Source organism: Labrus bergylta, chromosome 13, assembly GCF_963930695.1.
Source record: "Labrus bergylta chromosome 13, fLabBer1.1, whole genome shotgun sequence".
NCBI classification, from domain to species: domain Eukaryota; kingdom Metazoa; phylum Chordata; class Actinopteri; order Labriformes; family Labridae; genus Labrus; species Labrus bergylta.
The window spans coordinates 21,933,805-21,958,179 of NC_089207.1; the positions used below are offsets into that span (position 1 = coordinate 21,933,805).

The window sequence follows — 24,375 nt, forward strand, 5'->3', positions numbered from 1 at the left end:
AGCTCTTTGGTAAATATACATTCTGATCAAAAATAGAATTTAATTTCAAGCAATATAACATCAAATTAATACATTTTGGATATTTCCCTACTGTGGCTTTGAACAAGTAAAAAACATATTTTTTACTTACAGGCAACAACTACTGTTCTGACAGGCATAGATGGTTCACTTGGCTCTCCAAAGCCAGCTTTGTTCTCTGCAAGAACACGGAACTCATATTCCATGCCCTCAGTGAGACCTGTGACTTCATAGCTGAGCTCAGCGATGGATTTCTTTGATGCCCTAAGCCATCTCATAGCCTTTTTCTCCTTTTTCTCAACACAGTAACCTATGATGTCACTTCCCCCATCCTCGACAGGTCTTCTCCAAGTGACAGTTGCTGAGTGTCCATCAACTTTCTCTACTTCTGGTTTAGATGGTGGACCAGGTGGACCTATACACAGTGATAGCGGGAAAAAAAACATTTATGAAACTCCATATTACATAGGATAGGAGATCTATTAAATAACAAAAATTAACTGCTCTTACCAAATCTATCAACCAACTTGACTGCTTCAGAGTGAGATGGCTCACTGCCACCATACTGGTTAACAGCAGAGACTCTGAAGAAATACTCATTGCCCTGGATGAGCTTGTTGGCAACATAGTGAGAGTCAATGACCTTCTTCTCCAGGATTGTCCAAAGCAGGCGACTGGTCTCTCTCTTTTCTAGAGTGTAATACTTAATAGGAGAGCCTCCATCCTCAGTAGGAGCTGTCCAGGTAAGAGTAACTTTTTCAGAGGAAACACCACTACTTTCAATGGGTCCAGGAGCTCCAGGAACATCCAGGACTGTGACCTTGACTGTTTCTTCATTTACACCGAAGGGGTTGCTAGCAGTGATAATATACTCTCCAGAGTCCTTCCTGCCAGCATACTTGATAGAGAGCGTGGAGGAAGTTGCAGTGGTCTCAATATGAACAAGATCAGAAGGTTTGAAATATTTTCCTCCCTTTGACCAGCAAGAGGTTGGTGCAGGCTTGCCTAAAATACTTGTGGCAGTAATGACAATAGTATCCCCAGCTCTGACAGTCAGACCCTCCTTCACCTGCGCATCTATTATAATGGTTGGTGCCGCTGTTGAATAAAAAGGAACAATACATGAATTATGCTTTTTGCCAGGATAATTGAAAGGTAACTGCCAAAAAGAGAAGGAAATATGTGTATACTTCATACCATATTCATCTCTGCAGATAATGGTATCTGTCTGCTCAGAGGGTGGACTGAGAGCGCCGGCAGCATTCTTTGCTCTGATTCTGAACTCATATTTGCATCCCTCCTGTAGATCTGTCACAGTGAATGCAGGCTCCACAACATTCACATTGTTGGCCTTCACCCATATCTTGGATGGCAAGTCACGCCTCTCAACGATGTAGCCAGTCAGTCTGTGCCCACCATCAAATTGGGGCTCTGTCCACTGCATGGTCACAGTACTTATGGTGATGCTGATCACATCAGGTTTACCAGGGGCATCTAATGATAAAGATATAAAAATGTGAATGTATGTTGCATATTTTATATAAATAATAGATTTCTGTACTTGTTGCTGCCCTTGTACTTTTTGCACTTACCAATGGGATCTAAGGCCACCTGTGGATCGGTGGGAGCACTTGGTCTTCCGATACCAGCCAGGTTGTTAGCCATGACTCTGAACTCGTACTCCAGTCCTTCAGTCAGCCCTGTTACCTTGTGTTCCTTCATCCTCAAGGCTGTCGGGCTTGCCCTTTTCCACAACATACTGTTTCTTTCCTTGAACTCAACATGGTAGCCTGAACAAAATCAAATTGAATAATGCGTTAAATAAACATGATTCAATAAATTAGATGTTTGAAGGTAGCTGAGGTCGAGTGGTCATGCTGATTGCACCTGTTATCGGTGATCCACCAGTTTTCCTAGGATCAAACCAGGTCAGGTAAGCGGAGTCATGGCGCATACTCATGATTTGAGGTGGAAGAGGAGCATCCGGAACATCTGCAGAAGAATGTTTGATGTTTTACTGTCAGCAAAAACTTAATTCTCAACTTTAACACTTGAACATACAACCTTAAAATAGAATAACAAACACTCACTGAATGGATGTTTAGCTACAACTGGTTCAGACTTGAGTCCTTCTCCAACTCCGTACTTGTTTTCAGCACAGACTCTGAAAATGTACTCTGTGCCCTCATGGAGGCCGGTCACCCTCATGGTGTTGGTCTCCACAGTGGAGGATATATTAACCCACATGTTGGTGACGGAGTCCCTCTTTTCCAGGATGTAGTTTGTGATCTCTGAACCACCATCATCCTTGGGAGCACCCCACTTCAGTGTAGCACCATCTGCAGTCACATCTTTAAACTTCACTGGTCCGATAGGGATACCAGGTTTTCCCACCACCCTGGAAGGAGACAATTATGTAAAATAATTGTATCTTTGTATAAATGTATACTTTTAACTAGTAACATGCAATCCAGTTTTAAGGAAATACTTATAATGTTTTACATTGTGTGAAATTACATGCATTGGAACCGCTTAATTCCTACCTGATAAAAATGGTGGACTCCTTGCTTCCAGCACTGTTTCTTAGAGTGATGGTGTACTTTGAAGCATCACTCCTTTGGCAGTCCCTAATCAGGAGGGTTGTGTTAACTGAAGAGGACTCTGCGCACACTCTGCCTGTGTCTGTCAGGTCTTCATCATCTCCCTTCTTCCACGAGACCTTGGGGGTAGGTTTTCCGATGATTGGGATCTTCAGACGAACGGTGCTGCCCTCCTTGGCAATGTAGCACATGTTAGGCAAGTCCCTTAAGTCACAGCTGGGAAGAACTGTGGAGGGAAGCAATGAGTACAAAAAACTCAAAAGTCTGTCAATTCCATTACAAATTTTCTTCTGTAGTTTTAATACTAATTAACTAATATATATTTTTGGATAGACACTTACTGATCTGGTCTTTGGCAACCACTTTCAGTTCTTTGGCAGAGCTCTCTCCTGAGTCATTCACAGCCTTAACTCTGTAGTTATACTCTCTGTCCTCCACCAGGTCCTTGGCACTATACTGCATGTTTTTGGACCTCATTAGCTCCTTGTATTTGTCGTCCCCATTGAGAACCTCAAGAACATAGCAGATAATGCGGCTGCCACCATCTGTGAGGGGTTTCTTCCAGCTTAAAGTGCAAGAGTCCTTGGTAACCAACAGGGTCTTGAAGTCCATGACCGGACCAGGCTCCTCTGTAAAGGTAATATGAGTGCATTTAGTGTGATTTATGTTGAAAGAAAAACAAAAGAATTTCAAGCACAAACTCTGTTCTCATCGAACTCACCAGATGCCTTTACTGCATCGGCGGTCTCACAACACTCTCCGGCACCAAGCTTATTAACTGCAGACACTCTGAAGCAGTAAGACCGTCCAGCATCCAGGTCTGGCACTTTGAATGATGTCTTGTCGCAGTTGTTTGAGACAATGGACCAGGCCTTCCTCTCTGTGTCACGCTTCTCCACTATGTAGTGGGTGACTTCATGGCCACCATTGATCAGAGGAGCATCCCAATAGATGGATGCACTGTCCTTACTTGACTCCTTCACAATTAAGTTGACTGGAGGTCCAGGAGTATCTGGAGAGACCAAACAAAACTTTCTAGCAGTGTATCTTAAGTCATTAGTTTCTGACACCAGCCAATAGTCCCTCTTTACTTAGAGTACAATCAACGAAAACAAAAAGAAATCAAATGAAAATAGTTTCATGTACAAAAAGACCTGTACTTACCAAAGATCTTGACAACAATGGTGTACATCTTCATGCCAGCCAAGCTATCCAGGCTCAGAATATATTTGCCAGCATCATATCTGTTTACATTTTCCACCATCACCAAGGTGTCAGTGTTAGTTGATTTTATGATAATGCCCTGGCGGTTCTTGATATTAGTGTTCATCTTTGCCCAGGTGACCTTGGGAACAGGATGGCCCTTGATGATTGCTTGCAACCTCATAATGGCACCAGCATTCAGCTCCAGGCCCTCCTTCATTTCTGCACTCAGCTCTGCCTCCGGTGGAACTAAACACAGGGAAAAGAGTGACAATGTGAGGAAATATTCCTATTGTGTTATCAATAAAGTCCTAATGTTGTACATACATATAGGGCAATAAACTATTAATTTTGTGCTCTCTTGTGATATAAAAAACAACATTAAAGGATAATTCTTTGTTGAATAATATAGGTACTATGATTAAGTAATTATTGTTCATTCAGTCTAGCTTTTTAAGGCAAATGAAAAAGCATCAGGACCTTTTCTTTGTCCACAACCTGAATTGAGCCTGGCTAACAAGACACATCTGAAATAAAATGAATACAGTTCAGAAAATAAAAATCATACATACCAATGATGTCTTTGGCAACATGCTTGCCAGGTACTTCAACTGGCTCACCGAATCCAACTTTGTTGACAGCAGTGATGCGGCACTGGTACTCAGCTTTGTCAATAAGATTCTGGATAACATAGTTGGTTTCCTGCAGGTTCCTTGGGACATTGCATCTGATCCAGTCTGTGGTGTCTGCCCTCTTGCACTCCACCAAGTATCCAATGATGGGACTTCCTCCATTATTGGCTGGGGTGGTCCAGGTGAGGCTAATGGTACTGCGAGTTGTGTCCGCTACACTTGGGTTCACAACTGGGCCAGGAGGAGCTGGGGGATTGCACATTGACTCATCTTAGATTACATACAAAGTGTAATAGAGCATGTTTGATTTTACCAGGAAGACCTATGCAAGGTTTTCAGGGGTCATGGGACTTACTGATGGGATTCTGTGCAGTGGTTCCAGCAGAGGGCTCGCTGGGTTTGCCAAGCCCTGCCACATTGACAGCAGTGACTCTGAACTCATACTCTGCTCCCTCTGTGAGACCTGTAACATCTAGGCTCCTCTCTGTCATGGGCTTCCTGTTCAGCTTGGTCCAGTTAATCTCCTTGCTCTCTTTCTTTTCAAGCATGTAACCCAAGATAGTGGATTTTCCATCATCAGCAGGCTCTTTCCAGCTCACAGTCATACGATCCTTGGTCACATTTGTGATCACTGGGGCCTCGCAAGAGCCAGGTACAGCTGAAAGTGACACAATTTAAGTTTTTGATTTATGCTTAGGTTGACAGAATATACCACGTGAAAGTATGCTGGTTTATTGTAGAAAACTGATGGTGGTTACTTACTAAATGGGTTCTTTGCAATTGCAGGGTTGGTGATAAAGGGGTCTCCAACTCCCCACATGTTCTCAGCACGGATTCTGAACTGGTATTCACGACCTTCAATCAGCTTCTCCACATTCAGCTCAAGGATTTCCCCCTTATGTTTTGCAATGACCTGGGCCCAGTTGGCTCTGCTGGTCTCACGCTTGTCTATGATGTAGTTGCTGATGGCAGCACCTCCATCCTTCAGAGGAGGCTCCCAAGACAGCTTTATACTGGTGGCGAACACCTCTACACACTTGGCACTTGCAGGGGGACCAGGCACATCTGAGTACAATTAAAAATATGTATTAGCCAAGTGATAAAAGCATATTGATTGGTGCAGATGTGAGCAAATTGTGCAGAACTTATTGTGACCTCAGAGATGGTAAAAATGACTGTAAAACCTTCAAACTTGTGTCGTTGTAGAGTTTGACAGGAATCGCTAAGAAATAAGAAGAGAAGTACTCACCCAGGACATTGACCTGGATTTCCGCAGCCTTCGAACCACTGGCGTTATCGGCCTGGATGGTGTAGGTTCCTGTGTGGTCTTTGCTGACTTCTGTCATCTCTAGCTGGAAGTGATGCCTCTGCTGGGTGATGACCTGGCCTTCACCTGACTTCAGGCTATCATCTCCTCTCTTCCAGGTAACTCTGGGCATAGGCTTACCAAACACCTCAGCCTCCAGAAGAATTGTGGTTCCGGCCTTTACCTTAAGACCTTTCTGCATCCTGGCATTAAGTTCGACCCTTGGAGGAACTATGTTTGTTGAGATGAAATAAAGCAGTGTCATAACTCAGATCAAGTTCAGGTAGTCAAAACAGAATGTTGGTCATGCTTTGACTGGTTTTGTCAGTTTGTAATAGTGTTACATCTAAATTTCTCACCATTCTCAGCACAAACAAGGACAGGATCTGTGGGCTCAGAGGGTTTGCTTATGTTGACAGCAGTTTTGGCTATAACTCTGAACTGGTACTGAAGGTCCCTCTCCAGGCCAGTCACTGTATACTCCTCCCTTGGGACATTCTGGCTGCTGGTGTTGCAACGTATCCAGATGTCTCCTGGCACCCGCATGGCCTCAACATAGTAGCCAATGATCTTACTGCCACCATCATTCTTGGGACGAGTCCAAACCAGAGTGACAGAGTTCTTGGTTACATCTAGGACCTCAGGTTTACCTGGAGTGTCTGTGACACAAAAAGACAAATGAGCAATGGAAAAGAAACACAATTGTAAAACTAAAATAGAGTTTGTTGCATCGATTATTTTGCAAACCTACCAATAGGGGTTCTAGCAGTGACAAAGTCAGTCTTCTTGCTTGGTTTGCCCTGGCCAGCACGGTTGATGGCAGACACTCTGAATGTGTATTCAAGGCCTTCAATGAGGCCAGCACATGGGTACTCAGTGGTGCGTACAACGGTGTCATTGGCTTTCACCCACAGCAGGCTGTTCCTCTCCTTGCGTTCTATGTAGTAACCTGTGATAGGACTGCCACCGTCATTCTCTGGCTTATCCCAGGCCACAAACATACAGTCCTTGTTGGTCTTGTTGATGCGGCAGTTTAGGGGTTCACTAGGAACATCTAGAAACAAACAAAAGTATATATTTGAATATATTTAAATGTGTACAACCTGTTCACTTTAGCAAGTAACCTACACATAGACATAAGCTCAAATTAGTCTGTAATGTTTTTGCAGATTTTATATTTTATATTTGTTAAATTGCTCTGGTAAATGTAGCTCATGCAACACATATTTCTATGTGAACATAGAAATATCTCATTAAAAATAAATCAAGGACTGCACTGCAGAAACATACCGAAGGGGAACTTGGCAACCATCCTGTCAGACTGAATGGGGTCTGACACACCATAACGGTTCTCAGCACGTATACGGAACGCATATTCTTTTCCAGGGACGAGCTTTCCAAGCCTGCAACTGGTCTTCAGGCCAGAAGAGACAGCTGTTACCCAGTCACCTCTAGTCACGTCACATTTTTCCACCACATAGTTGGTGATATTGCTGCCACCGTCTTCCAGTGGTTTGTTCCAGGACAGCGAGCAGGCATCAGAATCGATGTCGCTGATTTCCACAGGGCCCTCAGGAGGACCAGGGATGTCTGAAACAAATACTTACTTTAAACATGGAAAACCTCTATCCTGCTGAAAGACATTTTTTAACCAAAATCACGTAATTTATCACATTTTGTTATGTATCGTAGTTAACACTGACCTCTGATAACAATCTTCAGGGACTGGGTCACCTTTGCGGAGGTGTTCTCAGCCACAAGACTGTACTCTCCGCTGTCAGTCCTTGACACGTCTTTGATGATCAAGACACAAAGGTTTCCTGACTGGTGCACGGCCAGACGGCTTGAGGGGACGACTGCATCCTCACCACGCATCCACTTGCAGGTTGGGGCAGGTTTTCCGGAAACCAGTGCCTCCACTCTCAGCTTAGCTCCAGCTCTGGCGCTTGCTGTGTCTGTCATGACAATCTTTGGTTCCACTGTCGATAAAAAGTAAGAATTCAATTATTATATTAAAAGAGATAACGGGAGAAGGACCCAGAAGAGTCTTAAGATAAGATGTAGTTCCAAGTGATATTCCAGGATCTTGCAATACATGTTGCCATTATTTTGAATTTTATGAGATAATTGATTGTAAAAAAGATAAATATTTGCACACCATAGGCTAATTACTGAAAGTATTTTTTAAAATAATTTCTTCTTTATCCGACATAACAACTTACACATCTGTTCCTTGATCTCCACTGGCTGCCTGGTCTCGGTAAACGAGCTCATGCCCATAATGTTCTTGGCAGCCACTTTGAACTTGTACCTCTTTCCCTCCTTCAGGCCGCTTATGCTGATTGTCAAACCTTTCACTGTAGTGTAGGCATTCCATACTTCCTTTTCAGGTTCTGCCTCCTCTTCCTCCTCTACCACTGGAGGTGGAGGAGGAGGTGGAGGAGCTTCCTCACCTTCCGGAACCTGTGGCAAATTTAGTTTTGTATATAAATCATTCATATTTTTCAAATTTACTAAATATTAAAAGAGCTATAATTAAAGAAAATCTGCATACATTTGAAAATGGCTGTTATTCTTTTCTTAAACCCTTGTTTATTTTGAAGTACAAAAAAACACAGGAAGAGATTTTGAAATGTAAATAAATTATTTGAAGCAGTCAAAGGATCAATTTGATCTCAAGACAAACCTCCACTGGTGCTGGAATCTCTGGAGGAGGTTTGACCTCTATGTATTCTATAACGTAGCCATCAATCTTGGCACCACCATCCCTTGCAGGTCTAACCCAGCCAATGGTGGCACTGTTCTTGGTTATCTCCAGAACTTCAATCTTTTCACATGGATCAGGCTTGCCTAAGAAAGGAAATCAGATAGGAGTGTTCTCAGGATTGATGGAAAAAAGAAAAGGGATGCACTATGGTGTTGGCAATCGTTAGCTGTGTTTGAGCTCTTAGTTCTGATGTCATATTCTCTGAAAACAAGTCTTTACGTACTGACAGGATCAGAAGCCAGGTAGGAAGTAGGTGACACCTTTGGAACTCCAGGACCATACTCATTGACAGCCATGACTCTGAAGTAGTACTCAGTGCCTGGTGTCAGGCCACTGACTTTGAAGGGAATCTTATCCTTCTCAACTTCGCCTTTGACAGTTGCCCAAGTCTTGCGGTCGATTTCACGTTTCTCGACAATGTAGTGGGTAACCTCACTGCCACCGTCAGTCTCTGGGGGACCCCAGGAGAGCATGGCTGATGTCTGTTTGATGTCAGTAGCTTCCAGATTTGTCACAGGTCCAGGAGTGTCTGTCAGATGAAATAGGTGACATTGGGTTATTATTATTTCTTATAAAGCAACACTGACTGTTTCCTGCAAAGAAGAAACACTATTGTGCATTAATTAAAGAAAACAGTGACGTACCAAGGACTTTAACATTGACAAACACAGCTTTCTCTCCTGCAGTACTCCGCAGAGTCAGGCAGTATTTTCCAGAATCATAGCGAGTGCTGTCAGGGATGACCAAGAAGGTCATGGTGTCAATAATGTCAACTTTTCCCTTCCTAACCACATTATCAATACCCATCCTCCTCCAAGTGACTTTTGGAGCTGGTCGACCTCTGATAGTGGCACATAGTCTAATAGGACAGCCAGCTCTAACTGTCAGTCCCTGCTTCAGGTTGGCATCCAAATCGACCTCTGGAGCCTCTGTTGGAAGAAAGAGTGCAATGTCAGTGTCTTAAAATAAACTGCAGTTCATCCCCCAGCTTTATACATGTAAATAAATGATAATTTAGTCGGCAATAAAGCAGCTACAATTTGACAGTCTGTAAGAAGATCTCACCTAGAATCTCCTTTGGTATCACAGCACCCTCAAGGTCACAAGGCAGGCTCATGCCCACCTGGTTCTGAGCTGAAACTCTAAATTCATACGTAAGGTTCTCATCCAGACTTGTGACTGTGAACTCGCACACAATCAGCTGTGCTGCCGAGTTGCACCTCTTCCAACCATCATCTCCTTTCTTTGCACTTCCCTGCGCTCTCGTTTCCACAACATAGCCAATAAGGGGTGCTCCACCATCTGAAATGGGCTTGGTCCAACCCAGGGTGATGGTTGATTTGGTACTGTCAAGGACCTTCAAGTTGGTGGGAGGTGCAGGAGGCTCTGTAAAAAGACATAGGGGTGTGTGAAGATAAAACCCTTGATATTGTCTATAGTCATTCCAGCATGAGAGACACTATTTAACAAATAAATATTAGAAACTATGAAAATGGTATTTTTCAGTACACACCAACTGTATCTTTGGCAGTGATGGTACGTGAAGGCTTGCTTGGGCTGCCGATGCCAATTTCATTGACAGCCTTTACTCTGTACTGGTAGTCATGGAGGGGCAGGAGTCCAGTCACTGTAAAACGAGTTGATGGAATTGGATCCTTGTTGATAGGAGACCACCTAACTGCATGCTCCTCCCTCTTCTCCAACAGATAACCAGTGATTGGCTTTCCACCATCTTTCTCTGGCTCTGACCACTGCACAGTCATCTCCTCCTTTGCAATCTTGGTGACTTCAGGTGCCTCTGGAGCATCAGGAACACTGAATTGGGTGCCGGCGACAATGGCTTCACTCTGCACTGCAGGGCCAGGACCCATCTTGTTCTCAGCACGAACCCTGAAGATGTACTCATTACCCTCAATAAGACGGGTGACTTTAGCTTTATTGGTGATGATAGCATTGGTGTGAACTGACCAGACTCCTCTTTTGGTCTCACATTTCTCAATAATGTAGTTGTAAATATCGCAGCCGCCATCATCCTCTGGGATCTCCCAGTCGAGATTACACCTGTCGATGGTGACACCAGACACCTTAAGATCCCTGATGGGGCCGGGTCTATCCAGTACATTGACCTTGGCATGAGCCGAGCAGGTTCCTGAACTATTTGAGGCAGTAACAACATATTTGCCACTGTCAGTCCGCCTGGCACCAGTAACTAGCAACTTTGAGAAGTCAGCACCACTTTCGAACTGAAGCCTGGGGCTCTTCTTTATCTCCTCTGTGCTTTCATCTTTAGTCCACCTGATATCGGGCTGTGGTTTGCCCTTCACTGTTGCCTCAATAGGAATAGAGTCCCCTGCCTTGACCACAAGTATTCCATCTAGTTTAATCTTGATTTCAGGCTCCACAATCTGTTCCTTCACAAGAACTTCAGCTGTGGTCACCCAGTTGCTTTCACCTCCCTCATTCTTAGTCTGAACTCTAAACTGGTAGATCTGGTTTTCAATACACCGGTCAGCCATGAAGTAGGTCTCCTTTATGGCACCCTTGTGAAGCCTCTCCCATTCTTCAGCCTCCTTAGGCTTCTTCTCAACATGATAAGCCAAGTTACGGCTACCTCCATCATAGTCTGGTTTCTTCCATTTAAGGAAGCAGAAAGTCTTGCCAATCTCAGAGATTTGGAAGTCAATTGGTTCACCAGGCTTCTCAATCGGATCAACAGCAAGCACAGGTGTCTTGCTCTCAATGGTTGGACCAGCGCCAATCTTATTCTCTGCACTAACACGGAAAAAGTACTCACAGCCTTCAGTAAGAGGGGCCTTTATGAGGCGCTTGGTGCAGTCATTGGACACCACCGTCCACCCCCTCTGGCTTGGCTGACGACACTCAATAATGTATTGAGTAATTTCAGTGCCTCCATTGTCCTCTGGGTTCTCCCAGGACACCATGCAGGAGTTCTTGGTCGCATAGGCTACTTTTAGGTTCTGGCAAGCTCCTGGTGTGTCCAGGACATTAACAATAATTGTGGCCTGTGCCTGTCCACTACTGTTCTTGGCGACAATTGCATATTTACCGTAGTCTGACCTGACTGCATCATTGATTACAAACTCACACAGAGGATAGTTATTGTTCATCTCTGTGCGCTTGTCCCGGGACAAGGCTCTGGCATCCTTGGTCCATGTAATCTCTGGATCTGGTCTGCCCTTTACCCTTGTGATCAAACTTATGATCTGACCTGCTCTGACTGTCAAAGAGTCCCGGCATGACACATCAACAGTAAGCTCAGGGGGCACAAGGATGTCCTTTGCTAAGACAGTTTCACTCAACTCCCTAGGTTCACTGTCTCCAACCTTGTTGGTAGCCCTAATGCGGAATCTATACTCCATTCCTTCAATAAGACCGGGTACTCTGTGGGCACACATCTTGATGAGATCTTTGTTGATTCTATCCCACTGGGCAGTTCCTGACTTCTGAATCTCAACCACATAACCCAGGATAGGACTTCCTCCATCTCTTGTAGGCTTGGTCCAGCAGATGTCAGCATAAGACTTGCTCCAGTCCTTCAGTTTAGGATTTCCAGGTGGTCCTGGTTTGGTTATTGCGCGAGTAGCCTTGATGGGATCAGAGGTGGGAGAAGGCTCACTGATACCAGCAATGTTCTCAGAAAACACTCTGAACTCATAGCTGTTGCCTTCAAACAGACCTGAGACTCTGTATCTGAGGTCCAGCACAGGTGTTTTGTTGACACGGATCCACTTTCCTGTCATTTCTCTGCGTTCAATCACATAGCCACTAATGGGGCTGCCTCCATCATAGTCAGGAAGAGTCCATTCTACTGTCACAGCATTCTCTGTGATATCAGAGCACTCTGGCAAGCCTGGTGGACCAGGAGGGTTAAACATGTGCTTGGCAATAGTGGGAGGACTCTCAAGCCCGGCACCAATGCCAATCTTATTCTCTGCACGGACACGGACAATGTATTCACGGCCCTTTTCCAGCCGCGATACCTTGGCCTTGGTGCTTGTGCCACTGGAGCTAACAACAGACCAGGGCTCCCATGGCTTCTTCACATCCTTCTTTTCCACCACATAGTTGGTAATAGGCGTTCCACCGTCATCCTTGGGTGCCCTCCATTGGATCATCATATGATCTGGGGTGACTTCCAAGATGTTTATAGGTCCAATGGGTGGACCTGGAAGATCCAGCACAGTAACATGCAGGGCAACAGTCTTACTGCCTGCAGGATTGGCCACAGTGAGGATGTACTCTCCAGTGTCTCCTCTCTGGGACTCAGGGATACTCAGGATAGTAGAGGATCCAGCAGACTCAATCTTATAGCGGCCTTCAGAAATGATCTCCTTGTCATCTGTCATCCATTTGGCAGTGGGAGTGGGGATGCCTGTCATCTTGGCTGGAAGGCTAATAGGACTGCCAGCTTTGACAATAAGACCTTCAATAAGTTTCACATCAACCTCTATAGTTGGTGGCACTGAAAATGAATAAAACAACAATTACAGGATATGTGTGGGCTTTATAAAATCATAATAAATAACTTGCATTAAAAAACATCTCCATAAAAATAAAGTTTCTTACATGTCTTCTCTTGGCAGGTGACAGGTACACTGGTGTCAGGACGGCTCACACCAATGGCATTCTGAGACTTAACCCTGAAGCGATAAGTCTTGCCCTCCTCAAGACCAGTAACATGAGCATGGTTGTTGCTGACTGTCTTGAATGTTACCCAGTCAGTCTGGCCCTCTTCCTGGTGCTCAACAATGAAGCCAGTAATTTCACTTCCCCCAGTGCGGTCAGGCCACTCCCATGCCAACCACACTTCTGTCTTGTCTGCATCAGTGTGATGCAGATTCTTGGGCGGGCCAGGAGGATCTGAAAGTATCCAGGAAATAACATTTAAATGCTTATTATTAATGAGATTGATATTGAGATCAGATATTAGTGCTAAGATATATAATGACCTGAAGACTAACTTTTAACTGCTGTCTAATTGCGACTGTTACTCACAGAGAGGATCGATCGCTTTTATTGGTGTTCTGGTGACCACATAGTCGCTCCTGCCAAACTGGTTCTCAGCAGCAACCCTAAACAGGTACTGGATACCCTCCATTAGATACATGGCCATCAGACTCGGCTTCTTATTGGCGGCAGAGACGGGGACCCAGAGCTCTGCAGCAACATCCTTCTTCTCCACAACGTAATGGGAGATGACGGCACCACCATTGTCTTCGGGTGCCTTCCATGTCAGGTAGGCAGACTCGCTGGTTATCTCTGATATCACCAAGTCTCTTGGAGGAGTAGGCTTGTCTGGTGGAAACAAAAAATGGGTTTGTAAAACTGACAAATATTCCATTACCAATTATAGTTTCCCTCATGTTATGTTTAGAATCCTGTGTCAATGTAAAGGCAGATTTAAAAATAAAACTAACAAATCTTTAACACTTTGTTTGATCTACACAAATCAAAGCCCATATTTGTGTTACTGGATTTTCACTTACTCAGCACAAGCACAGCAACAGTAGCTGATTTCTTTCCAGCAGTGTTCTCAACAGTGATGGTGTAGTTGCCAGAATCTGGGCGCACACACTTGGGGATAAAAACTTTGCTGCTGTTGTCAGTGACAGCAACCATGATGTGAGCAGGAACATCACCGTCATTCTTCTTCCAGCTGACAGTTGGCGTCGGTACACCTTTAATGGTTGCACTCAGGGTGATGTCAGTTCCCAGCATTGCCAGGTGGTCACGTGCCATGTTGGCATCTAGAAGTAACTCTGGCGCCTCTGTGGAGGGAAGCAGGAAAACATTGAGAAAATGTACTGTATAAGTTAATGGTGTAGTGATAATGAAAATAAAAAACTGTAAAACTAAAACAGTACAAGTTGTTTTGGAATATACTGTCAAAGGTCTGATAATTTGCAAGATCACTGAACACAATCATTCGTTAGCAACCAGATTTCTAATTAACTACACAATACCAAACCATTTAAAAGAGATGGATATCTGCACCAACATCGAATGTTACTATTGTTTCAAATTTAGCAATAAAATGGAATGAAACTCTTTAATTGATTGTTTTTGTTATATCAGTTGTGTTTGTTATTGGATACATTTTCCTGAAGCCATGACTGAATTAATAATCAAATCAAGCAAAATAACCTTTATGGTATTCAAGACACAAATGAATTACTCAATGAATTCCATTAAGTTAAATATCGAGAACAAGTGACATTTCCCCACCCAATTCCAGCATAATAAACTATACCTAAAACTTGATTTTGTTGAAAAATGACGCCACAAGTAGATACAAATGTAAGATATGAACCCCCTACCAAGTCTGTCATGGACTTTGATGGTTTGCTTGACGTAGGCAGGGTCAGATTTCCCTGCAGCATTGACTGTGAAGATCCTGAAGGCGTACTCCTGTCCGTCTGTCAGACCTGTCGCAATATAGTGGAGATCGGGGCACTGCTCTGGGGTCTCATTGGCCTGAATCCACTCAACAGCACCAGGCTTCTGGTACTCCACAATATATCCAAAGATTCTGCCCTTTCCATCATGGCGTGGCATCTTCCACCTCAGGCTGACAGAGTCCTTGGTCTTATCGTAGGCCTCAGGGGTCACTGGTGGGCTTGGACGCACTGTGGAAGAAAATATGCAAGAAGTGCAAGTTAGTTCAGAATTATATAGTGAAATCATGAACTGTATTTTTTATGTACTAAAAATTAAAAACTGAGAAGCATACTTGAACATTTAACTTCATGTATTAAACAAAATAAGCATCAATACTTAGAAGAACTAAATTACAATTATTAAAAAATATTTAAAATGCTAAAAATCTTCACTGAACAGTAAACATTTTATTGTTCATGATAACCTAAGTATTATCCCTGATTTTTATGTTGCACTGACCAATGGGATCCTTGGCAAGGATGGGTTGGGACGGGGCACTAGGATCTCCGGTTCCCAGTTCGTTCTCAGCCATCACCCTGAACTCGTACTCACAGCCCTCCACCAGGTCCTGGACTCTGTACTGAGTGCTAGGGTAAAGCGGGTCTCTGGTGGCTCTGGACCACCTCTTGGCTTTTGTCTCCTTCTTCTCAAGAATATAGTTAGTGATGGGCTTTCCGCCATCCCGAGGTCGGGTCCAAAGAACCAGGGCGTTGGTGCCATACACCTCCCTAACTGTTGGCATCTCAGGGGCCTCAGGGACTCCTGCAGAGGGATAGGAGAAAGCCTGGGTAAACACTGCTGTTTCTGAGAGATGTCGTTTTTTTTACTGTGCAGACATTTTAAAGAAAGATCTTTTAATGCTTAAAACTAAGTGAGATTAGAGACCAAATTGTTGAAATTTTTAATGTGACTCAGCATGGTGTGTGCAGAACATACTGAAGAGATCTTTGGCTCTCATTTCCTCGGACTCCAGAGGGTCGCTGATGCCGTACATGTTCTCAGCAGAGATCCTCATGATGTATTCCCTGCCCTCTGTAAGCTTGGGGATCTAAGGCCAGAAAAACAACATATAAATATCCCTGACCTTCAGCTCATCTGCTTAATGGGAAACAACTTGCACATTTGAGTTTTACTTAAAAGAAAAAAAACAGCTGACTGAAATTTGGTAGACAAACAATCAGGACCCACCTTGCATGTGGTCTTGGTGTTGGCAGATGTCACAGTGGTCCAGATATCTCTGTTGGTGTCTCTCTTCTCAATGATGTAGTTGGAGACATCAACGCCACCGCTGTCAAGAGGAGGTTTCCAGGAGATGACCATGAACTCCCTATGCACCTCTTCAAACACCACAGGGCCAACAGGAGGGGTGGGACGGTCTGCGAGGAAGAAAGGTTTCAAAATAAGGAATCTGTGAGGCTTGGGTAAAGGAATACCTGCTTTATCCAGAAGAGCTAATAGTTAACCAGCTATTTTTTGGGATTCTTTTGTCTGCTTCTGCCATTCATGGTTACTTATGAAGTCCCTCAGGTTTTTATTCACAGACCCTTCTATAGCTTATCTAAAAACAGTAACCAGTAACCAGTAAGTATCATATTGGCACAGACACTAACATGTAACATATCAACACTGGTATCCTAACATTTGAAACATTTGCCTATCTGTATCCATCATCACAGCCTGGCCAGAAAGAAAGGTTGACTTAGATGGTGCTGCAGTTTTGACATATAGTTTTAATTTGATTCAGCCACAAGCACTATGTAATAGTGAAAGGATGTTACAGTGACACGTGTTGTCTTGACTTTTGCCTACTCACCAACAACAATGATGTTGCTGACTCCCTTCCTGGAACCAGTACTGTTCTCTACCTGCACCACATATCTGCCGCTGTGCTCACGCTGTGCCTTCATCAGGCCGAGCGACATGGTGGTCAGGGTATTCTTGAACATGATATGTTTGTCGGCCTTCAGCTCCTCATCATCTCTGTACCATGCTATGGATGGGGAAGGTTTTCCGGTATAACGGCCCTGCAGCAGGCAGCTCTCTCCCACACGGACAATGATCTTATCACGGAAATCCAGCTCAATGGTTGGTGGCTCTATAAAAACAGAAAGTGAAGACAGAGTTTGATCATGTGACATATCCAGAACATTCTTGGTGTTTTTCAGTTCTGATTTTTGTCAAGCACAGGGAGTCTCTTCCTCTTGTCTTCTTGAATATAAAGGTGTAATAATTTTTAATTCTACATAAAATATTAAATTGATGAATCTGGCTTTCAACAATGATGAAAATGCGTTTAAAACATTTATGGACTTTGGAGTGTTTATTACATAAACACATTATGTCTTAAATGGATTGACATTAAATTGTCTCTCTGATTGAAAGAACAATTGGAAACAGTTTATAAATATGTTTGGAGGCAGACACCAGTCATCTGCCACAGGGATGACTTCACTGATCTGTTTGCTGCAGTTAGATGTTTTGGCTTGTTTGTTGCTGATTTTACAAGTTATCTACTCTCCACTTGAAAAAATCTACACAGTTTCTGAGGCAAAACCAGGACACCAAATTAAACTGCACTATTTTAGGTCTCTGAAATGTACATGGATATTTTGTTAGAAACTGACAGAAAAAATCTAAAAATGATTCAAGCATACAAAACATCTGGTGACGTTAATTCTCACCGAGTTCATCCTTGCAGGTGATTGGTTTGGTGCAGAAAGATGGCTTGCTGGGTCCAACTTCATTGACGGCGATGACTCTGAACTCGTAGGTGTCCCCCTCCCTAAGGCCATCGTAGGTGAACTTCCTGTCCATCAGCTTCTCCTTTGTCAGTCGTGTGTACTTGTCTTTGCCGATCATACGAGCTTCCAGGATGTACATGGTGATCTCTGAACCACCATCGTTTTTGGGTGCCTTCCATGTGACGCTGATCAAATCTTTGGTGACCTTGGTGACCTCCAGTTCCTCAGGGCGGTCAGGTACACCTGGGGGAAGCACAAACACAAGTTATTCTTTATACCTGAGGATGGGAAATGATATACTAATTTAAATGATTTAATTTGCAGTTTTATTCTGTTGTCTGCAAAATTCAGCTGTTGAAGAATGTAGAAACTTTTATAACAGACAATATTACAGAAAATTATTATAGTGACAGTTCTTTCATCATCTCTAAATCCTCACGTCTCTGCAGCAGGAATATTCCAATTGCCAGAGATTGTTTGATGTAACTCACTCATTGGTTCCTTGACGATCATCTCGGCTGCGGTCGTGGTGAAGGGTCCAACACCAATGGCGTTCTCAGCAGCAACCCTGAAGAAGTAAGACTTTCCAGTGGTGAGGCCATGACATATAGCGTTCTGTCTGCTGGCGGTGAAGGACAGTGAGGTCCAGGCTTTGCGCTCAGCTTCACGTTTCTCAATGATGTAGTTACTGATTGGAGAACCACCGTCATTCTCAGGGAAGAACCAGTTGAGTTTGCAGGAGTCGGTGCTCAGGTTCTCTGCAACTAAAGGAATGCCAACGGGCCCAGGGACGTCTGAGGTAAGACAAGAACAGGTTTTAATAAATACGATCACTTATTAGGTTTCGGATGCTGTGACTTTTCAAATAAAACAGTATTTTACCCAGAACTTCCACGGTGACCTTCTTGGACTTCTCCCCTCCAGCATTCTTGGCTGTCAGTGTGTAGACGCCGAGGTGCCTCCTGATGCAGGGTTTGATAACCAGAGAAGAACTGATGGCTGTCGTTTCCACTTTGGCCTCAGGAGGCAGCGCAGCTCCGTCTCTGCCCCAGGTCACCTCAGGGGTTGGCTGGCCAGAAACGTAAGCGATGATACGGATCACTCCACCGGCATGGACCACCATTCTCTCCTTCACTGAGGCGTCCAGGTCGACCTCAGGAGCAACTGTAGGGAAGACAGTCAACTTTAAAGTCTGCTTGTTCCAACTGGGTAAATACAAATGTCCTCAGAGGTCTCATTAATGAGAGACTGTGGTTTCATGTGAACTGTAACCCTCTTTGACTTTAAGATCAACTCACTGGATCTGTCGTTGACCTCAAGCACCTCTGGGACTTCTCCTGGCTCTCCGTTACCAGCAGCATTGAAGGCAATCACCCTGAACCTGTACTTTCCACCGGTCTTCAGACCAGTGATCACCAATCGGGTGCCTCGGGTTTCGGTCTCCTTGGCCTGAAAGCACAAATATGGAGTTCAACAAGTTGCTTTAGAGCAAAGATTTATTTCTTAAACAAGGGTCATATCCCAAGATCAGTGACGATGTCAAAGGAAGAGGATTGGGTTCTCTCACCTTGACCCAGGCTTCAGTACCCTCCTCCTTGTACTCCACCCAGTAGCCGATGATCTTGGAGCCTCCATCTTTCAAAGGAGGAATCCACTCCAGGTCCACTGTGGACTTTGTCCAATCAGAAACCTTTGGTGTTGGAGGAGAGGGCGGGGCTGGAGGAAGAAATAAAATGGCAGTTAACATCTTACTCTGTGGATTTAAATCTTGTGAGATTTCAGTGTGTGAACTTACAAATGGGGTCTCTGGCAAAGAAGGGGTCAGTGGGGGGGCTGGCGAGTCCAATTCCGGCAGCGTTGATGGCAGAGACTCTGAACAAGTACTGTGAGCCCTCAATAAGTCCGCTAACCACAAATGACTCACCCATACCCATGGGTCTGATCGGGTCACGACTGACACGAGTCCAGCGTTTTCCCGTGGTCTCTTTGCGTTCCAGCCAGTAGCCAGTGATTGGGGTGCCACCATCGTCCTCAGGCTCCTCCCAGTTAACTGTCATGGAGTCCATGTTGACATTGGTGACAGTCGGCTTCTCACACTGACCGGGGACGGCTGTAGGAAGGTTGAATATTAGGTCAGATGATTAAATGGGGTGATTAGATGGGATGTTCTTGGATCTGTACTTGTTCTTTGATTGTACACATTAACACATTGTAATGCACTTTGTGTATAAATATGATTCTTTCGAAGAGAAAGAATGATCAAAAGAAGCTGCATTATTTATAGGTAAACTGAAGAACTATTTGACAAGAGATTTTTCATTCTTATCTGAAAATTAGACTCATTTGAATCCTCGACTCACTAAAGAGGTTGCGGGCGATCTCAGGCTCACTGTCCAGTGGCTCTCCGACTCCATACTTGTTCTGGGCCATGATCCTGAACACATACTCATGCCCTGCCATCAGGTTCTCTACCGTCCAGATACGGTCTTTTGGTTCATTGGTAACAGGGACCCAGGTCATCCTGTTGGCGACACGCCTCCAGATGACGTAGTTTGTGACTTTGGATCCGCCGTCGTCCTTTGGTGGCAGCCAGGACAGCGTGATCCTCTCAGCTCCAATCTCTTCAAACTTAATCGGAGCAGAGGGAGGACCCGGCCGGCCTTAAAGGAACAAGAGCAAAGAAAAGCAACTTAGAAGACACAATCCTCCACGGTCTACACTTGAGCCTCACTAGGATGTCTGATGATCTTTGGTCAGTTTGATGTGGCTTTTACAGATTTAGACTAAATCAATTAGAATTGTCTTATTTCTGATTTCCTTTACAAACAAAACTTCTGATATGTCCTTTGAAAGAGTTTCCGTGTTAGGTTAAATCTGATTAACTTTCAGTTTCTGTAAACATTTGTTCGTCTGGAGTTTTGTCTCACCAAGCACATTGAGCCTCATCTCCTTGGAGGCCTTGCCAAGGCTGTTGGACGCCACCAGAGTGTAGAGGCCGGTGTCGGGACGTTTGCCCTGCTGGATGAGCAATGTGCAGCTGTCGTCTGACACGATCTTGTTGATGTGCTCGTCGTATTGAACCTCCACCTTGTCATCGGACTTGTGGGGCGGAGCCTTGTGCCAGGTGAGTGTGGGGAATGGACAGCCGCGGATCTTGGCCACGATGCTGATGTCGGAGCCCTGTTCCGCCTCCATGAACTCTTTCAGCTCAATGGAAGGAGCGCCTGCAGCGGAATAATAGAAGGTTTCTGATTACCAAATGTTTGGAGGAAAGAATACAGGCCAATATTTATTTACTGCAGCAAAGATTGTGGTTAAATATATCAAGAACATTACCTTGACAACTACTGAATGAATCAAACATTAACCCAGAGGTCAACATGAGCAAAAGTCGGTATAAAAAGGATGAAATTGTGAGTTACGTTGTTGTATTATGTGTAATCATACAGCTTAGGGCCTTTCATTTGTGATTTCATGGTTGATAACATCTTTACAGCTGGAACAGAAACCTTTCTTGGTGTCTTCATTATAAAGGAAGACTTCCTTATAGTCAAAGACTTGTAGTCTTAAACACGACATCATACATTTCCCATAATTCAGCTGCATAGTCGTTTAAAGCTGAGCGCTCTGGTCTTACAGGTCTGGTCCTGGATCACAACGGGTCCTGCTGTGGTTGAAGGTCGACTGGCTCCGGCTGCGTTATGCGCCACCACTCTGAACTCGTACTCGTCTCCCTCGGTCAGGTCCTCCACCTTAAACCTGGTGGTGTCCACGTCTCTCCTGTTACACCTAAAGGGCACACAAGTCTCACTGAAACCATGTGACTCAATTCACTCAGAGCTTCCTCTGTAACATTGTGCCAACATTGACTGAGCTGTTGGCTGTATGCACATTAGTGTTTATACACAATCATACATATAACAAAGAGCTGTCAGTGATGGTTTCAGGATTTCATTAGGGCTGATACAGTCTGTTCATTTAGTTTCCAAAAGAGCTATTTTATTGCAGGAGAAATACAAACAATATTACTTGAAAATGCAAAACCTGACACCAAACAGCCGATCTTTTGTCTACAGGTACTGGATCTGTTCTAAAAGAAAGTCCCGTTCCAAAGTGCTGAGCAAAATCAGCAGTGTAGCATCCTAACAGGATTATTTGTAATAAGGGCCTGAGTACTGAAATGATTGGAATGCAAAGAATGATTATTTATTTTTTTATGCCTTATAAATTGCATATTTGGAGTTTTACACTCACCAAATTATGCACCAAAAACCAAAAGTGGTAGAAATGTACGTATGATACTGCTTTGGTACATGAGTGTCAGAAAATGACTCCACAGCACCCCCTTAAACTTAGCCCCTTCAGTGGGTTTAATGTACTTGCATGAAAATCAGTAAGCATGTGTATCATGTCCAGACCCAGTCTCTCATTGTCATGGTTAAAAAACAAAAAAGTCAGCCATTTGAATTAAATGTCACATATTATTCAAAATCCACTTCACCATGTTTCTCTAACTCTAATATGTGTCTCTAGTCTGTCTACAAACCCCCCAATGATGAGAAAAGTCCATCCTCTCCCGCTTTTACCTGCTCCACTTTTCAGAAAATGTGTGCTCAAACAGGCCGTTTGGAGATTTTCCCTTCATGACATCACAAAGGGCAGTAACCCCTCCCCTAGGTAGGTGACTCTCCCACAGCTAGGTGTTTGATCTGCCCTCTGAGTCTGCCTTCTGACTGTAAACAGTAGGGCATGGAGCGAGAAAGCCAGAGACACCCAAGCCCTTCCAGAGAGGGGGCGTGGTCAGACACAGCTCATTTTCATTTAAAGCTACAGACACAGAAACAGCCTGTTCTGAGCAGGGCTGAAATAGAGGGGTTTATAGGCATGATCAAATACAGGATCAGAGTGGATTTAGAACAATAAACTTCACACACATGTTTTGAGGAGGAGGATATGTGACCTTTAAATTTCTAACCAAGGGCGATTTGAAGATTTCCTATTTGATTGAAGTTTCATTGAATCGACTCCATATTTGGTGAGCTTATGTAGACACATTGAAGAGTCAAAGTTTAAAAAACGTTTAGCTGTTGTCTAAGGGTGTAGCAATGATGAAGGGTCACAGTTTGATGTGTTTCTATAGTAAATACATATTGTTATATGGACCTGAGCTTGACTCAGATCCTAGGTCAGCTTACAGTAAGCAGTGGAGTCATAAAGACCTCTGAGTAGAAAGTTTACCTCCTCCACGACTCTTTCTGGGAACTACTTGCTTCCCAGCACAGCAGGTCGACACTGTAGTGGGTGACGGGTGAACCGCCATCGTTCTTTGGAGCCTTCCATGTCAGAGTCACGGTGCCCTTCCTCACGCTCTGGATCTTCAGCCTTGTTGGAGGATCAGGAGGATCTGCAGAAACAAAAGATCAATGTGCTTTAAAAAGAAAGATCAACTTTTCTTTTGAAGTCCTGTATGTAGGAAATGTGTCACCTCTGCTTGGCTTTTCTAAAACATACATGTACATTGTAGTGCTTGTTGCAAGTAAATAAGTCACTATCATAAATGTCTCTGCCATGGTACAGAAAAACACATTCTAAACAAGACAAATGATGAAGGGTCGGAGCAGGTTTGTTGGCTGTCAGCCGGCAGAAAACTGGAGAACAGATAATAAAGAGAGTGGACGTACGGATCGGATCTCTGGCTCTGGTTCCTTCAGGGGTCTCCACAAACGGACCGAAACCAAAGCAGTTCTCAGCTTTGATGCGGAACAGGTACTCCTGACCGTTGATCAGGTCTGGAACCACCAGGGACTGGGCAGCACAGGCGGGGTTAACCTGAGAGAAACAGATCAAGGTTAGTGTAGGGTCCTGATACTGCAAGGTTACCTGAAAGCTGCAGTGGGGGTGGGGGGTTACCTTGGTCCAGGCTTTGCCATCCACTGCCTTCCTCTCGATGAAGTAGCTCTTTACTCTCTCTCCTCCGTCACACTCAGGAGGTTTCCAGGTGAGTCGGCAGGTTCCCCTTGTAATGTCGCTGACCTTAAGGTCTCTGGGAGGTCCAGGCAGGTCTGCAATCATGAAAGCAACATCAGAGCAGTACATGCACGGCGATACTCTGACTGATGTCTTTCGTCTTTAACCAAGTTGGTATTTTTATTACGATGTATTGTAAGTATTTTAAGCACATCCTGTGGTCTGTATAACATGTTTAATGACGCATCTATGTTTCCGTACCGAGCACGTTGACTCTGACTTTGACCACTTTGTGTCCAGCAGGACTCTCAGCGTTGATGATGTAACGACCGCTGTGGCTCAGTTGACTCTCTGGGATCACGATCACAGATGTGGTGTCAGTGGAGTGGATCTGAAAGGAAAGGCCACCATCATGTTAGAAATAAAGTTTAAATATTAGTTTACATTTTATAGCCCGTAAAGCATGAGAGCGCTCTGACCTCGGAGTCAACAGGCAGTGTGTGCAGCTCATTCTTTTTCTCAGTCTCAGCGGTTCCGTCGAATGTCCAGGAGACTTTGGGAATGGGTCGTCCTGTGATGGTGGCAGGGATCCTGATGGTCGTTCTAGCTCTGCAGTTCAGCAGGTCGTGGGCGCTCACATCCAGAGTCACCGTCGGCTCGACTGAAAGAAAAGAGCTTGCTT

General features: G+C 44.3%; 1 protein-coding gene across 4 annotated transcripts in view; it reads right to left on the reverse strand.

The window, feature by feature from the left end:
• Window positions 1–24,375, reverse strand: part of LOC109985143 (titin) — a 168,706-nt gene that overhangs the window by 43,449 nt on the left and 100,882 nt on the right. For all 4 annotated transcript variants that reach the window (XM_065962529.1, XM_065962527.1, XM_065962526.1 and 1 more), the window contains 46 exons: window positions 24,173–24,354; window positions 23,955–24,084; window positions 23,637–23,788; window positions 23,408–23,555; window positions 22,965–23,130; window positions 21,364–21,515; window positions 20,654–20,950; window positions 20,087–20,386; window positions 19,522–19,836; window positions 19,294–19,442; window positions 19,025–19,175; window positions 18,609–18,890; window positions 18,218–18,520; window positions 17,667–17,969; window positions 16,799–17,080; window positions 16,174–16,361; window positions 15,922–16,033; window positions 15,445–15,747; window positions 14,865–15,173; window positions 14,034–14,315; window positions 13,543–13,842; window positions 13,114–13,407; window positions 10,040–13,009; window positions 9,592–9,912; window positions 9,171–9,455; window positions 8,750–9,055; window positions 8,446–8,609; window positions 7,982–8,222; window positions 7,463–7,738; window positions 7,050–7,349; window positions 6,511–6,813; window positions 6,119–6,418; window positions 5,703–5,990; window positions 5,216–5,518; window positions 4,809–5,111; window positions 4,394–4,699; window positions 3,783–4,070; window positions 3,340–3,630; window positions 2,960–3,247; window positions 2,562–2,844; window positions 2,109–2,416; window positions 1,906–2,010; window positions 1,611–1,808; window positions 1,216–1,512; window positions 529–1,116; window positions 131–433 (listed from right to left, as the gene is read on the reverse strand). In XM_065962529.1, coding sequence (XP_065818601.1) covers window positions 131–433; window positions 529–1,116; window positions 1,216–1,512; window positions 1,611–1,808; window positions 1,906–2,010; window positions 2,109–2,416; window positions 2,562–2,844; window positions 2,960–3,247; window positions 3,340–3,630; window positions 3,783–4,070; window positions 4,394–4,699; window positions 4,809–5,111; window positions 5,216–5,518; window positions 5,703–5,990; window positions 6,119–6,418; window positions 6,511–6,813; window positions 7,050–7,349; window positions 7,463–7,738; window positions 7,982–8,222; window positions 8,446–8,609; window positions 8,750–9,055; window positions 9,171–9,455; window positions 9,592–9,912; window positions 10,040–13,009; window positions 13,114–13,407; window positions 13,543–13,842; window positions 14,034–14,315; window positions 14,865–15,173; window positions 15,445–15,747; window positions 15,922–16,033; window positions 16,174–16,361; window positions 16,799–17,080; window positions 17,667–17,969; window positions 18,218–18,520; window positions 18,609–18,890; window positions 19,025–19,175; window positions 19,294–19,442; window positions 19,522–19,836; window positions 20,087–20,386; window positions 20,654–20,950; window positions 21,364–21,515; window positions 22,965–23,130; window positions 23,408–23,555; window positions 23,637–23,788; window positions 23,955–24,084; window positions 24,173–24,354 — 14,715 coding nt within the window. The remainder of the gene's footprint in view (window positions 1–130; window positions 434–528; window positions 1,117–1,215; window positions 1,513–1,610; window positions 1,809–1,905; window positions 2,011–2,108; window positions 2,417–2,561; window positions 2,845–2,959; window positions 3,248–3,339; window positions 3,631–3,782; window positions 4,071–4,393; window positions 4,700–4,808; window positions 5,112–5,215; window positions 5,519–5,702; window positions 5,991–6,118; window positions 6,419–6,510; window positions 6,814–7,049; window positions 7,350–7,462; window positions 7,739–7,981; window positions 8,223–8,445; window positions 8,610–8,749; window positions 9,056–9,170; window positions 9,456–9,591; window positions 9,913–10,039; window positions 13,010–13,113; window positions 13,408–13,542; window positions 13,843–14,033; window positions 14,316–14,864; window positions 15,174–15,444; window positions 15,748–15,921; window positions 16,034–16,173; window positions 16,362–16,798; window positions 17,081–17,666; window positions 17,970–18,217; window positions 18,521–18,608; window positions 18,891–19,024; window positions 19,176–19,293; window positions 19,443–19,521; window positions 19,837–20,086; window positions 20,387–20,653; window positions 20,951–21,363; window positions 21,516–22,964; window positions 23,131–23,407; window positions 23,556–23,636; window positions 23,789–23,954; window positions 24,085–24,172; window positions 24,355–24,375) is intronic.